The 13,198-nt window shown below is 43.2% G+C and overlaps 1 protein-coding gene across 7 annotated transcripts in view; it reads right to left on the reverse strand.

Moving 5' to 3' along the window:
- The window catches only part of rg (A kinase anchor protein rugose), a 130,601-nt gene that overhangs the window by 91,745 nt on the left and 25,658 nt on the right, over positions 1 to 13,198 (reverse strand). For all 7 annotated transcript variants that reach the window (XM_017910635.1, XM_017910632.1, XM_017910634.1 and 4 more), the window contains 5 exons: positions 12,656 to 12,782; positions 12,425 to 12,533; positions 12,142 to 12,317; positions 11,446 to 11,720; positions 11,189 to 11,325 (listed from right to left, as the gene is read on the reverse strand). In XM_017910635.1, coding sequence (XP_017766124.1) covers positions 11,189 to 11,325; positions 11,446 to 11,720; positions 12,142 to 12,317; positions 12,425 to 12,533; positions 12,656 to 12,782 — 824 coding nt within the window. The remainder of the gene's footprint in view (positions 1 to 11,188; positions 11,326 to 11,445; positions 11,721 to 12,141; positions 12,318 to 12,424; positions 12,534 to 12,655; positions 12,783 to 13,198) is intronic.

Genomic DNA, 13,198 nt, shown 5'->3' on the forward strand with positions numbered 1-13,198 from the left:
CCCTGTTTTGCCTTACGGTGCCCTGCCCTCGAATTGATGGATGTTTACCAAACTAACTGCCTGTTCTTCGTGTAGACTGGCCGACGGCCGTGAGCTACTATAACGTCGAATTCCATCGAAATCTTCGGATTAAAAGGAGACGTCGGCAAACGTATCTGTGTGTGTGCGTGCACCGGATGGTCGGTAACTGTGGTAAAACTTGCCAATGAATGATTCTACACAAAAAAATCAGTCGAAACGGTAGAATGACGTTTTTTTCTTTTGAGACGTTGTTTTCGAGAAAATGTAGGTTGAATATTCGTGGGATGCGTGCACCTTTTTCGAGTTTTAACTTTACCTATTCATGAATATCTTTGGTATTTTTAGTATGTTAAGTAGATTGAATGACAAAATAGCATAGAACATTATCGTGTTTAGAGACTGATATTAAAATTCATAGAGACTAAATTCACGCGCACCTCATAAATTTTCCAACTCGATTTTTTCGAAAACGAAACCTCGAACGGAAAAATAAAATTTTTCCCTTTCGACTTATTTTTGTGGGTAGAGACAACTTCTATCAACCGGACATTCTGTACTAGATACGAGAGGATGTATAACCATCTGTGTCGTTGGTCTGAGGCATGGTACATTTTCATTTTTCTGCAACACTTGGATAAGCTATCGCGAGTCAGTCGACTTTTTTCTGTCGATTTACGATATGAGTTTTACTATTGTTTTTATTGTATCCATTTACGCTGTTCATTGCACGAGATCGTAAAAAAGCGACAGCTTCGGTGTTTAAGTGGTCATAAATAAGCGTAACGTTATGGTTAATGAGCAATTGAATAGATGCAGTTCTAAATGTCGTATTGTTTCTTCAGAAGAAAAGGAAATATTTGCTAATCTGCGAGGCATTGTTTTGCAACAAGATTTTATGTTAAGTCAAAATTCCGAATCCACCAGACACGGTTTGGTGACATTTCTGTCACCAGAATGTCAACGATTCGAGGCCCAACAAAAACGTAACAACATAAAATAAAATAAAAAGCGTGGAACATTTAAAAATCCCAAGTTCAATCCAAAGTAAAAAAAAGAGTGTAAGAAATTTTAGAAATGAATGGTAATGGCAATTTGGTATCGAGAGAATGTAAAAGAGTTAAAAAATATGATACATTTAAAATTTGGACAGTGTCGACACAGGTAGTAGAAAACGGAGCCGTCTAAACAGCCGGGAATGCGTTCCAGAAAATAATGAGAATAGTTCCACAACAATTCGAGTGGCGAAAGTCGTGACAACTCGAGAGGCAATATTATACGGTCGTTACGAGTCACGGTGGTTTAAAGCAAACGCAGTGTACGGCCAGAATAATTAACTTTAACTATCCTTCGTGATCCACGGTAATCATGGCACCGTGCCACGTTCACCGCCATTCAACATTGAACCGAACGAAGAAAATCGTCCTAACGTCTCCTCTCCGTCCGCTCTAGCCTCTATCGATAATTCAACGCGTATTATTTACCAACGAACGTCAGCGATCTCCCTAGATCGACGGATAACACGATGGAACTAGCGTAACGCGAGATAGCGCTGGCGTAGGCTGCGTGCCTGCGTGCGCATGCGCGGCTTCACGAATCGTTCTGTATCGGGCACGGGATAATTACAGTTGCATTATTGCCAACGTCATTCGCGATATATCACCAGGATTTCATGCATATGCATCGCCGCGGAAGGGCATAATCGCATAACATTAAATCGACGCTCGTTCACAGTTACTTTCCCGCCTTCCTGCCATTTCTCTTCGGCCTTTCCTCGCGCGGTGCACGCCCTCTACGATCATTCTTTCCTACGTCTGTATTTCGTTTCGCCGCGCACCACGTGCGTGTCGGACGAACCATAGACTCGACGAGATCGCTGTGCATAATACTTTTGTTAATTAACCGCCCGCATTTCAGCGTATCGGGAAGCTGATCTGTAGAGAATACACATGGGCTACGTAATGCGGATTACGCGACTGAAATGTTGATTTTTTGAGGATAGCCACAGTAGTCCGTTTGTACGTCGTAAACTTCCTACACTTTTCTTTCAGTCATGCATCCAGCTTTGGCAAACTGTCTTGAAAGTAAGCTGTTTTCTGAACCTCTTCAGAGATATTGGCACACGCGTGTATGTCTATTCTTTTTTCAAAATTATGGTTATTATACTAATAATTACATTGTAAATGCAACGAACACTGACCCAAATTCAAACAAATCAATTGGGTAAAAAGATTAACATTTTCCAAACTATATACCTATATTATTATGCCCGAATCTCTAATTTTCATCAAGATCCTTGTCAAAATTGCAAGCAACTACAGAGAAGGGAAATTGATTATTACAAAATCCCGCGAAGGCTCATACTTTGTACGATAATACTCAAAAGAGACTCGTTTTTAAGTGACTCGGTAACCACCTTGCGCGAAACGCCAATCAAGCGATCTCTCGCGATAAGGCTGTTAGGCTGTCAATGAATACGATATCGGGGCACCTTATTATTTTGAGAAAAAAGTCCTATCGAACGGCTTGCATACATCAATGAATAATCGTAGGAACTGGTTAGTAAACCACGCCTGTTAAACACTGGCTATCCTAAGAAGATAAATGTCGCAACGCGTGCGTTCAATTAACAATTAACCTTGTTCCACGAAGAAACGGCTTTGCACCAGCGAAACTCTCGGAATTCCCTAGCGCTCGCTTGATTATGCTCGCCGAAACAACCGCGCAATCCCTGCATCCATTTTCCACTTGCGACAACCATAAGCTGTCGTGTTTTCCAGTCGTAAAGGCAGTAATCTGTGCATTTAATTAACGATCAATTTCGTTTTACGCAACAGGGGTAGTGAAGCTTGTGAAATCGGCAAATTCCAGAGCCGCGGATTCAGTTAAAATTATACGAGTATACGTGGAGATATGCGAGAGTATAAAGAGACCAAATGTCGTTATACAATGGAAGTACAAAGAAACTGCAAGAAGCAAGTATCTCGGTTGATTCTCGATATTTAACATTTCCAAGTTTGGCTCGAAGTGACGCTTCGTTCCTTTACGGATTCAAAATGGCAGCAGTGCACACAGCACTGTGCATTTATACAATTTCAATCTGATAGCTGGTTAGTTAACCCTCTTTAATATCATGCGATTTGGATGTTTAAAAGTTATTTGTACTGTGCAATAATTTATACGCCTTATTTCATTTGTTTATTGCCATACAATATTTTTATATCAACGTGTCGTCGTTAAACAGATTGTTTATAACAATCGGGGGTTCAACCAACTGACAATTTTTTGTCGATAAGTATTGCAAATATTCAACTATAAATTATTATTCTAAATCCTCTCCTCGATTTATGATTTTAGCCAGCCTAGGGATTTCTGGGTGTTTCTAGATGCTTAGAACTAGAAGAATGTATAATGAACTAGGGACAGCTAGTTAGATACATTAGAAAAGCGTAGTATTTGATGTTCATTGTATTCAGCGAATAATGTTCATTTTAACACGGCAGCATTTAATTTAAATAATTTTCCTAATTAGAAAAGTCATATATCAAACGTAGTCGTATTTTCGCTAGTCGTGGAAACCTTCGAGAATTCTCTAGGTACATTAATCAAAGCGCCGATTTCTTCATACGCACGGCAGCTGAAAACAACGGCACGCATTCCAACTATTACATAAATCTGACGATGGAACTTTCAACGAACTATCAATTTCGCTCTATGAGAGATTAGAAATCTGCGAAAAGCCACTCGGGGCCCACTATGCCTGCCGACAATAAACGTCGACCGGTTGCATCGCGGTAATTCGAGCTCGCAACATTCTCCATCCATAAATTAAACGAACAATTAATTTCCACCGAGCCTGGCCACGGACACCTATAAAACCATTAACTCGCGAGGATTCCTCAATCCTCGTCAAACCAGCCCCGTTGCTCGCCTCCGCGAACGTCCGTCGATTTTTCCCCGCGCTCGCGCATGCGCGCGCACGCCTGCAACCGTACACCGCAATATTCCCTATCCATAAATCGAAAATCTTTACCGCGACATGATATATGACCGGCGCAGCTCGTCTCGCGTTCGTTGATAAACGATCCGATGGTTTCTTCGATTTTTCCCGATATTGTACTCCCGTTAATGGCATCTTACTTGCCAATGAGTACGCGCCAACGTACACCGACGGACCACCTGTCCGGTGGGTCCGTTCTCCCCACTCCTCTGCAGTCGTCCCAGCGTTCCGCTCACTGCGTACCGCGCAAGTCTCCCGTGGGGCTACGCGCAGCGTGCGTCTGCGTCGACTATAGCGCAGGCCTGGCGAGCTTTAGGCGCCACAGTCGCGCGGTTTCCAGAAAAATGGAGAGCCCCACGACGCGCTACCAGCACACCGCGGACCTAACCGTGCGCCCTACAGGGCTCTCCTCGCGACTCCCATTGCTTGTTCTACGTCCACCTCAACTCGCCGTGCCGACGAATGAAAAACGCGGCGATTCGTATTCAAACAGCCGTCTTTTCTCCGTGTATTTTTACCGATCGTGAATCTTAACGGTGGGACACTTAACGTTTCGCGTATACGACGGAATGGCATGAGCGTGAATCAGTGGGAAATGGAATTCAGCAAGTATTTAGCTCGTGTTGCGTTTCTTTCCGTGATCGCTTGTTCCCGTGGCCCGTTCTGGGTGCCATTCGACGGTTTTAATGGCAAACATGTGCCGGAGCCCGACGCTGAATCGCTGGCGCGCAAGGCTGGACAGATGGGAATTTGTTGCTCGTTTTCTGGGAAGTCGTGTAACGGGCCTGTGAATGAAGAAAGAGAGTGAAGGACCGTGGAAGAGTTTATTTAGCGGATTAGGAGTAGTTGACGTATTCATCTGTTTGACAACATGGCGATGACAATCGAACGGTATATTTTCATATAAACGGTTAGGATAGCGGTGTCCGGCGTTTGTCGCGTTTGCGTCTCGATTCGCTACAGATGTTCGGTATTTAAGAAATTTTACTGTGAATTATGAAATTAAAAAATTTATTACATTCTAAATTTTTCTCTCAGACTTGCCTTACGAACCCAAGTACTCTCTACTTGTTTCCAAAATTTTAAAATGTTGGTGTATTTAAAAGTTTCAAGTCATATTTGACGTTTTTAAGTTTATCATAAAAAAATAATTAGTAAACAGAATCTATTTGAATTAATTCCTGTGAACCCAGTGTTTTTATTTGAATACACTAAAAGTAAGACACCCAAAATAACAGGGCGTTATTAAAGAGAAAATTGAAAAAGAATTAATTAATAATTAAGAACTAATATTACCATAAATGTTATATTGACGTATATTGAAAAATTTGCATACGTTAAATGGATATATTTAAATTAGATAATTTTATTACCACAAAATTTTCCAAAGCAAAGTAAGAAATCACGAAAGTAAACAATTTTTCTTCGACGCAAAGTTTCCCAACAATTTCCATATTTCAACAAGTTCTCTAAACTCTTATGCCCATAAAGGATCACAAGGACGGAGATTCTGCAGAGACGTGCGGATCTCGAGGGTACCTGCGTAACGAGAGAGTACCGTGCGTGCCTGAAAGTATCAGCAATTACCAAGCTGCCTCTTTCCAAGCCGCATGCAAGCGGTGGATCGTTTCATCGTCGTGCAAACACAGTAAAGAGATGTAATAACCGTTCGAAGGTAGAATTTTAAACATCGCGACCTGCGTTCTGTATCCTTCGCGGCTATCTAAACCGCGATTCCTCGGAACAGACGAAACCCAGACGTTCTCTATTGGTCGACATAATAGATAAATTTCTTCCTTGAATACTAAACTAAATTTCATCAAACGAATTTTTAATTTTTCACGACAAATTTTGTCACTCGACTTATAGGGATTTCAAATCTATCGTTCCACGTCGGTAATTGTAATGGTACGAATGCTTCTGCCACTTACTGTAATTGTATGCATTTAACTACGAAGAATGCATAACTATCATCGAATCGATCCACAAAGAAAAAAATTGTTCTTTATTCATTTCTGCGAAGTATATAATACTAATGGATCAGTGGGTATTAGAAACAGCCGAAGGAACTTGATTCCAGCATGCAATTCTGAATATTCAACATAGAAGAAAATTCTCCAATCGGTAGGTTTAACTAAAAGCGACTGTTACCGAAAAATTGCATTCATTTCATTCCCTATCATTTTCGTGGTATTTATGAAAATTCTGCATTTAGCAATCACAAGAAAACAAAGAAAACTCGAAGTAACCCCAATTCCCATTTTCCAAATCGAAGTCGTTCATCGAATCTTGAATTCTTTGTCCACGCATAATCGGCATATCGACCAACCTCGGAGACCCATTTTCACCGAAGAATATGGAAGAAAACGTGGAAGATTATTTCGAATTAAAGATTCCGTGCGCATTATCGAGGAGAAAAAGAATAATCAATAGCGTAGAGTGAAAATCGAGCAAGGCGAACGCACATGGATCAATGGGTGAGTTGGACGAAAAGAAAGAGAGGTAGATGGCGCGCGGAGCTCAAAAGGGTTCAGGGTGTAACGGTCCATTATTTGTTTTAGATATTAATGTTCCCCGTGGACGATCAATAATTTACATCGGACGTAATCGCACGGTGTGCATCCTCTATCTCTAGCGCAGAACCCGTTGAAAGAGAGACGGAGCACGCGGGAGAGAGCAGGACAGAGGTACTCGAAGAGAAAGGAGACCCGTGTAAACAATAAATCACGATAAATACGTTTGCCTGGACCATTATAAAAGCATGGCCGAGAGAGGGAGGGGAGGAATCGGTGCGATCGGCGAACAAGGTGAGGCCCAGCCAGCCAAAGCTGGTGAACCGAGAGTTCACCGATATGCAGTCCCACCCTGGGGCCACTCCCGATGCAGCCTCTCCTCTACGGCCGCGCATTACGATCGCTTAAGTCTCGACTCGACTATCGAGTGATCCATCGCCTACGAATTCGACGAAGCCTCCCGCCTACCCTCGGGACATCCTCGACTAATGAGCGTGTCTCGATCGTGAACCACTAGGCCCTCTCTCTCTCTAGACCGCTATCTGCTGCCTCTTCGCTCCTCCCGTTACCTCCTTTCGTCCTTTCGCCTCTCTCTCTCTAACCTCTTCGATTCCTTTCTTCGTCTCGCTCTTTCTAGCTCTCCTCTGTCCTTCTTCTTTCACCTTTTTCTTCTCGCTGCTCTCTTATTTCCCTCGGTTCTTTGCTCGCTCTAGCCATCCACGCTTCCAGGTGTGTTCAGCGCGTTTCTGTTCAAACTGGATTCCAATTAAGAGGCCCAATGAGCTCGTGCTCCTATTCACGGCCGCTTGTCTGGCTGGATATATCGGAGACGACAGGTGGACACGACACAAAATTGGGAAAAGGAATTCTCAAGATGCCTGGCAGTTGCCGATCCTCTACAAGTCGCTTTTCCGTGGCCGATCGTCAGAGGAATAAAGGGATTGATCATTTATTGGGTAAGAATTGATTTCTTCCGCTACGAGTCTGGCACCTCGAGCTTCAAGTATTGACTCTGGGTTGGACTGACATTATTATGCTTAATATTTGTTAATATATGGAACCGACTAAAGCGGGGTAATACTATGATTCGATGAAGTTCTCTTAGAATTCCGTTAGCGACTAGGTAAATTCATCGTTACACTTGTGTATTCAAAATTGAAATGTTTTATAACGGAACAACATTCTTCATACACTGTTCAATATTTTTTCTCTTTGTTCTGAAGTTTACAAATGATTTTACGATTATAGAGAATGAGATATAAATTATCGTCGTACAAAAGATGGAAATAATAAAAACGTCGTAATTGTATAATTATATTATCGAATTTATGCTATCTACTTAAATGAGTGTAAATTGTATGTAACCGACACACTTAAAGAGTCAAACTTCAAAAATATGTCGAAAATAAATCGGAGTTGCCAACCTACAGTGTCAATATGTTGGAACTGAAAGGGTTAATAAACACCAATGAGTATATAGCTTTTAGAAATTATTTGTCCAACTGTTATTTATCATCTTGTTGGTGTTTTGGTTGGAGATGTACCTTTCTGTAAGGTTTAATTTATTCTTCTGTCTTCACCTCATTAAGTATTCGTGTAGGTATCCTCAAAACATAAGAATGTGGTAAAGATGAACAAGGTTGCCCGGCCGTAGAGACTCTCGAGGCAGTATCTCTAAATAAATCTCATTGTACGATTGATCAAACCCACGCTTCTCCTCGAATTCTCGCAACAGTGTTTTCAGACCCTGTTACGTGATCAGAGTCTACCGATTTACAATTCGGTCGTCTGCTTCGCATCCTCTTACCCTGTCCAATTATTTCATTTAAATAAATTATCCAATTACCAAGAAGAAAGATCTCACTGCTGAAGGCCAGAACTTGTTCTATGAAGTCCAACGGAACAAACAAACGGACAAGAGATCAATTCTAAGAGAAAATAAAAAAATTCAAATTAAAACCTCTATAGTATGCCCCTATTTAAATACAATATTCAAGCAACATAGCGAGATGTCAACCCTCGACTGGCACTATTGCTCACACATCGCCACAGCAGCGTGTGTCATTCAACCTCGCTTGAAATTCCAATTTCGAATAGTCAAATTTCAAAGTTAATCTGTGTCGTACAATCTGTATGAGAATTTGAAGATCTCCAAGTGAATTAATTTCCATTTCCATTCGAATTTCGAGCGCACCAGTGCCCAACCGAATCTGCCAATCGCGACACGGATAGAGCCACGCGTCCCTGCCCCAATGCTACCCAAACCAACCATTGAAACCAGCATCTTTCGCCACAAAGCGGAACACAGTGTCTATTATACCTATCATTTATGAAAACCGAAGCTTCCGAGCCGCTTCTATAAATATCCATCGCGGAATTCGATCGGCGAGATATTCCCCGATCCATCGGTTCCCATTGGATCGCGAGGTGGATCGCATAAACAGGATGTCTGCGGTAGACGTGCAATAGTTACTAGATAGGCGGGAAAAGCGTGGTAGTTCGAGTGCATTCCTGAGGATCCGTATACTCACCTATGCCACCAATGTGTGCTTAGTACGTGGCGGAGCGATGCAGCGCGAACAGGAGAAAGAGAGAGAGAGAGAGGGAGTGAGAGAAGGCCGGGAAGGTAGATACCGGGCCCCGCGGGGGGCTCATAATTGCCGACCCTGAAGATCGGCCGACCCCATGGGGCCCTCCTCTGTTTGTTTTATTCCCTAGTTATACAAACGCGAGATCTACGACCGATATATGATAATCGGCCTCTAGTTCTCTCTCGGGGCCCACTCTCTCGCTTCTCGTTTTCCTTATCTCTCCGACTCTTTTCCTCTCTTTTTGTCTCGTTTTATCCCCTCCTTTTTCTCCTCGTTCCACTTCTTCCCCTCGTCTTTTTCCTTCCCTTTCTCGATTTTTGCCCGCCCGGATGACCACCGTCGCGGAACGTGACTACATTATGCACGCTGATAGACAGGGACACGTCCGAACCAATTCCAACTACAACCACGGCCGAGTATCGTTGGAAGCTTTCGCCACGTCTCATCATTTACGATTCGCATTTATTCAAATTCCTCGCTGCAACCTATGATTAATACCCTTTGTCGCGGTCCAACAGTGGCCTGACTCGTCGCTGAGTTCCGATACAGGCGAAGCTTGTTCGCGGAGAAATTTTTCGAGTGGTCCAGTCGACACCACCGCGAACATGCGTGGAAAACTCGCGTGAAAGCAATTTGAATCTGTGATGAATGGGATATTGTTAAGCGCCTCGCTATGCATCTTACGTTTGACTCTCGCAGTAATGAGTTTCCCAGGCAGGGATACCCGGGATCAAGGGATACGATTCTTTCTTCCGAGTATTTTGCTTCACTGAATCATTAGATGTACTCTGTAAGTAGTCTCGCAACGAGTGTCAGTTATTTTTACGATTCCTCTTCCTACGATTTTCTCATAGACTGCGCGTTCTCGCGTAAACTGCTATTCCTTCGAAGTGTTCTCTGTTTTATCGGATTTTCCGACGTAGCCTGCAACTTGTCTCAAAACGGGCGTGAATCATAATTTCAGATTTCCTCGTTCGGCGTGCTCGGAATTTCCTTCGTTACCATTTTCGAGTAATTAAGAACTTTGTCTGGTCTTAAAGTTTGTAACTTTTATCTAAAATCCGCGTTCATGACGGCGCAATTAAACGTTATCAATCATGTTATTAATAATTTATGACGAGATTGAAGAAGGTTTCGAAGAGGCTTATCAGTAGAATCAGAACGGGGCGAGCTGTTCGTTCGAGTATCTGCGTTTTGATTCGTGCGTTCGAAAAATTTGCGCGAAAACTCGTTAGGGGGAGATCTGCTGTTCGACGAGTATCTGTGCGTGGTCCTAGATTTCAGAGCGCGGGAGAACGTTATCTGCGCGACGACCGGCAACCATATTTCAAAGAGATAGCTTCGCAAACGCAACAAGTTGCTCCAAATGCATGTAATAGACGGTATCTTAACGCGGAGGAACTGACACAGTGATTAATCATTAAGATTGCGTGTGACAAGTGATAAATGTAAGCAAGGGAATACAGTTGCAATATATAACGCGAAAAGTGACAAACGTAATGGGTGTTCGAATTCCACATTATCTTTCGTAATCCGAAAAAAAGGAGAAGAGAAAAATAGAGGATGTCCAGTGAATCATTGCCTCTTACAGTTTCGATGATGTCTTTTCAGGTATTTAAATGTAGCGGACTCGATAAGAACCCATTGCCATTAAATGGCACCGTGGTGGCATTACTAAACCTTTCCAAACAGAAGATTCGTGAAACTTGCTATCTCAACATACCTCGTGGACTTTCGAGGTATCAGCGCCCAATATTCGGTAAAAATAAAACGTTCGTTAAATAAATAAGGATCCTTTCCAACGTACCATTCAAATTATAAAAATAAATCAAAGCTTCTGACAATTTCCTAAAATATTGGCTGCAGCGCATTACCAATTTTGATATTTATATTTCTTCGTTAAAAAAATAAGATTTACCGATTGTTTCACGAATTATTTCATGTCGAAGAATATTGTCTCGGTGTGCAGATAATTCGAGTTATCTTCGTGTATAAGCATTAAGCTCCCCACTGTATCACCACGTACAATGATTTCGATATCGATACGCGAGCATTCGTGCACTTACCTCACTGTCGATCTTCTTGAACTCCGGGTCGTCTTCGTCCACCTCAAAGTACAGCTCCGTGGACGTCACCGAGATAATGCCAACAGCCACGATACCGGGTGCGATCAATTTCCCTTTCGTGCTGAAGTTCACCGGGCCTGTCGGAATAGAGTCTCGGTGTAGCTCTACACGTATATACGCGCGCACAGGTGTTACGTTATTTAAGCGATAGAAGGCACAACGTTCCGCTCGCACATGCAAGGAACGGAAGATCTAACCTGTCAGATCGTTATCGAAGTCTCTGTCGTCCGATAACAGGTCACTGTCGTCCATCAGATCCGCCGACTGCAGTTGCTGCTGATGTGCACGCGAGGCTGCGAGATGCGCGTGAAACTCTTCGCGAGCTTGCAGAATCGCATCCTCGGGTGCACCGTGTTCGAGAGCCGCCTTCAGTGTAGCTTCGGGATGGCTCGAGCCTAGTGGATTGTGCACGAAACGCTTACGTCTACGTGCATCATCCTCCCAAGCATCCAGCTTCCAGTATTCGGTCAACCTGCGTCCAATTATATTTCATCTCTCAGTATACCAAGTGACACTATGCAGATATAAGTATTCAAAATTCCTTCTAGTCTCGAACGATTCGATCCTAAGAGGCAAACAAGGTCTACGGAGTAATTGATTATTCGCTATTCAGAGATGTAGAGCATTTTCCAGGTAATTATAGATCAGCTAACTACGCGCTTAAGGTACGTAGACCCAATTAAAGGATCCAACGCTGGTTATGCATATACACCTATTAGATCATCTTCATTATACCACGGAATAATGTTATCGGCACAGGAAACGATAAATAACGCTTATGGGGTGATTCCATTATCCATAAATTTACATTTAATGAACGACTGGCAAGTAAACAATGACTAAATGGAATGTAATGAATTCTCAGCATCCTAGGGAGGACAAAGACGACTTACTTTGCAGCCATTGGATCCATGTATCCCCATGCGCCATGCTTGTTGGACAGGATATTACGGATCTTCTCCAATAATCTACTGGCAATAACATTGTCCCGTCTTCGCGCGGCCGTGATCAGATGGTCGCACATCCGCTCCTCTTCTCGACGCTCCAGTAGCGTTTGCGCGCACTGAGACTGTGACAACAATTTTTCCATCACTATCCACGAATCGTCACGTGTTCGACTCGCGACAACGAGTACGATTTATCCGAATATACTATGAGGAAACGCGCAAGTGATACCTCGAAGTTTGCGTGCCTCTTCACGTTCGTCGCCCTCACACGGTCCACTATATGGTCAGCCTCGTTGGCCACTCGGACTAAATGTTCCTTCATCGCGTGAGACATTAACCTGCGTAACATAAACGTGAACTTTTACGATAGACGTTACTGGAACCAGCTGTTCAGCCGCGGCTTAACTGCACGCGCTATAACTCTGTCGTTCTAACGATCATCGTAACGAGCCCTTCTTACCTTCCCTCGTTAATGAGCTCGATGAAAGCCAGGCCCGCGTGCTTCTGCAACGAGTTCTGCCATTCTTGGGAACAAAGTAGCATCACCAGCTCAACCACGGAATTGCTGTTTTTGAAGGTGGTCAGGCCTAGAATGGAATAGAGGGGGTCACTGAGAAAACGGCGGGAAAAAAGGATTAAAATACGGAGGAAGAAAAATTAGAATATAGGAAAGTTGCCGTGCAGAGAGAGCGACAAGATTCGAAACGATGGTTATGGATGCGAAAAAGAAGTTGCGGTTTGAAATTCAGTTGTAAAATACGCGGGGCGAACCCCGAGCGGCGGGACACGAGGCAGACGGGCAAGAAAGAAATAGAAAAGGCATAGACGGCCAGGTGATTTATAAACGACGGTGAATGTATAGCTTCGGGCGTTGTTTAAAAATAAAAGTGCATCGATACGTGGCGAGGCCGTCATGCACGACGTTCCACGAATATAAAATCCCCGCGAAGTGCCACGGACTGTGGCGCGTCACGTGAATACAAATGCCCGACGATTGTACCGG

This window comes from Eufriesea mexicana, unplaced genomic scaffold, assembly GCF_001483705.2.
Source record: "Eufriesea mexicana isolate 0111107269 unplaced genomic scaffold, ASM148370v2 scaffold76, whole genome shotgun sequence".
Taxonomy (NCBI): Eukaryota; Metazoa; Arthropoda; class Insecta; order Hymenoptera; family Apidae; genus Eufriesea; species Eufriesea mexicana.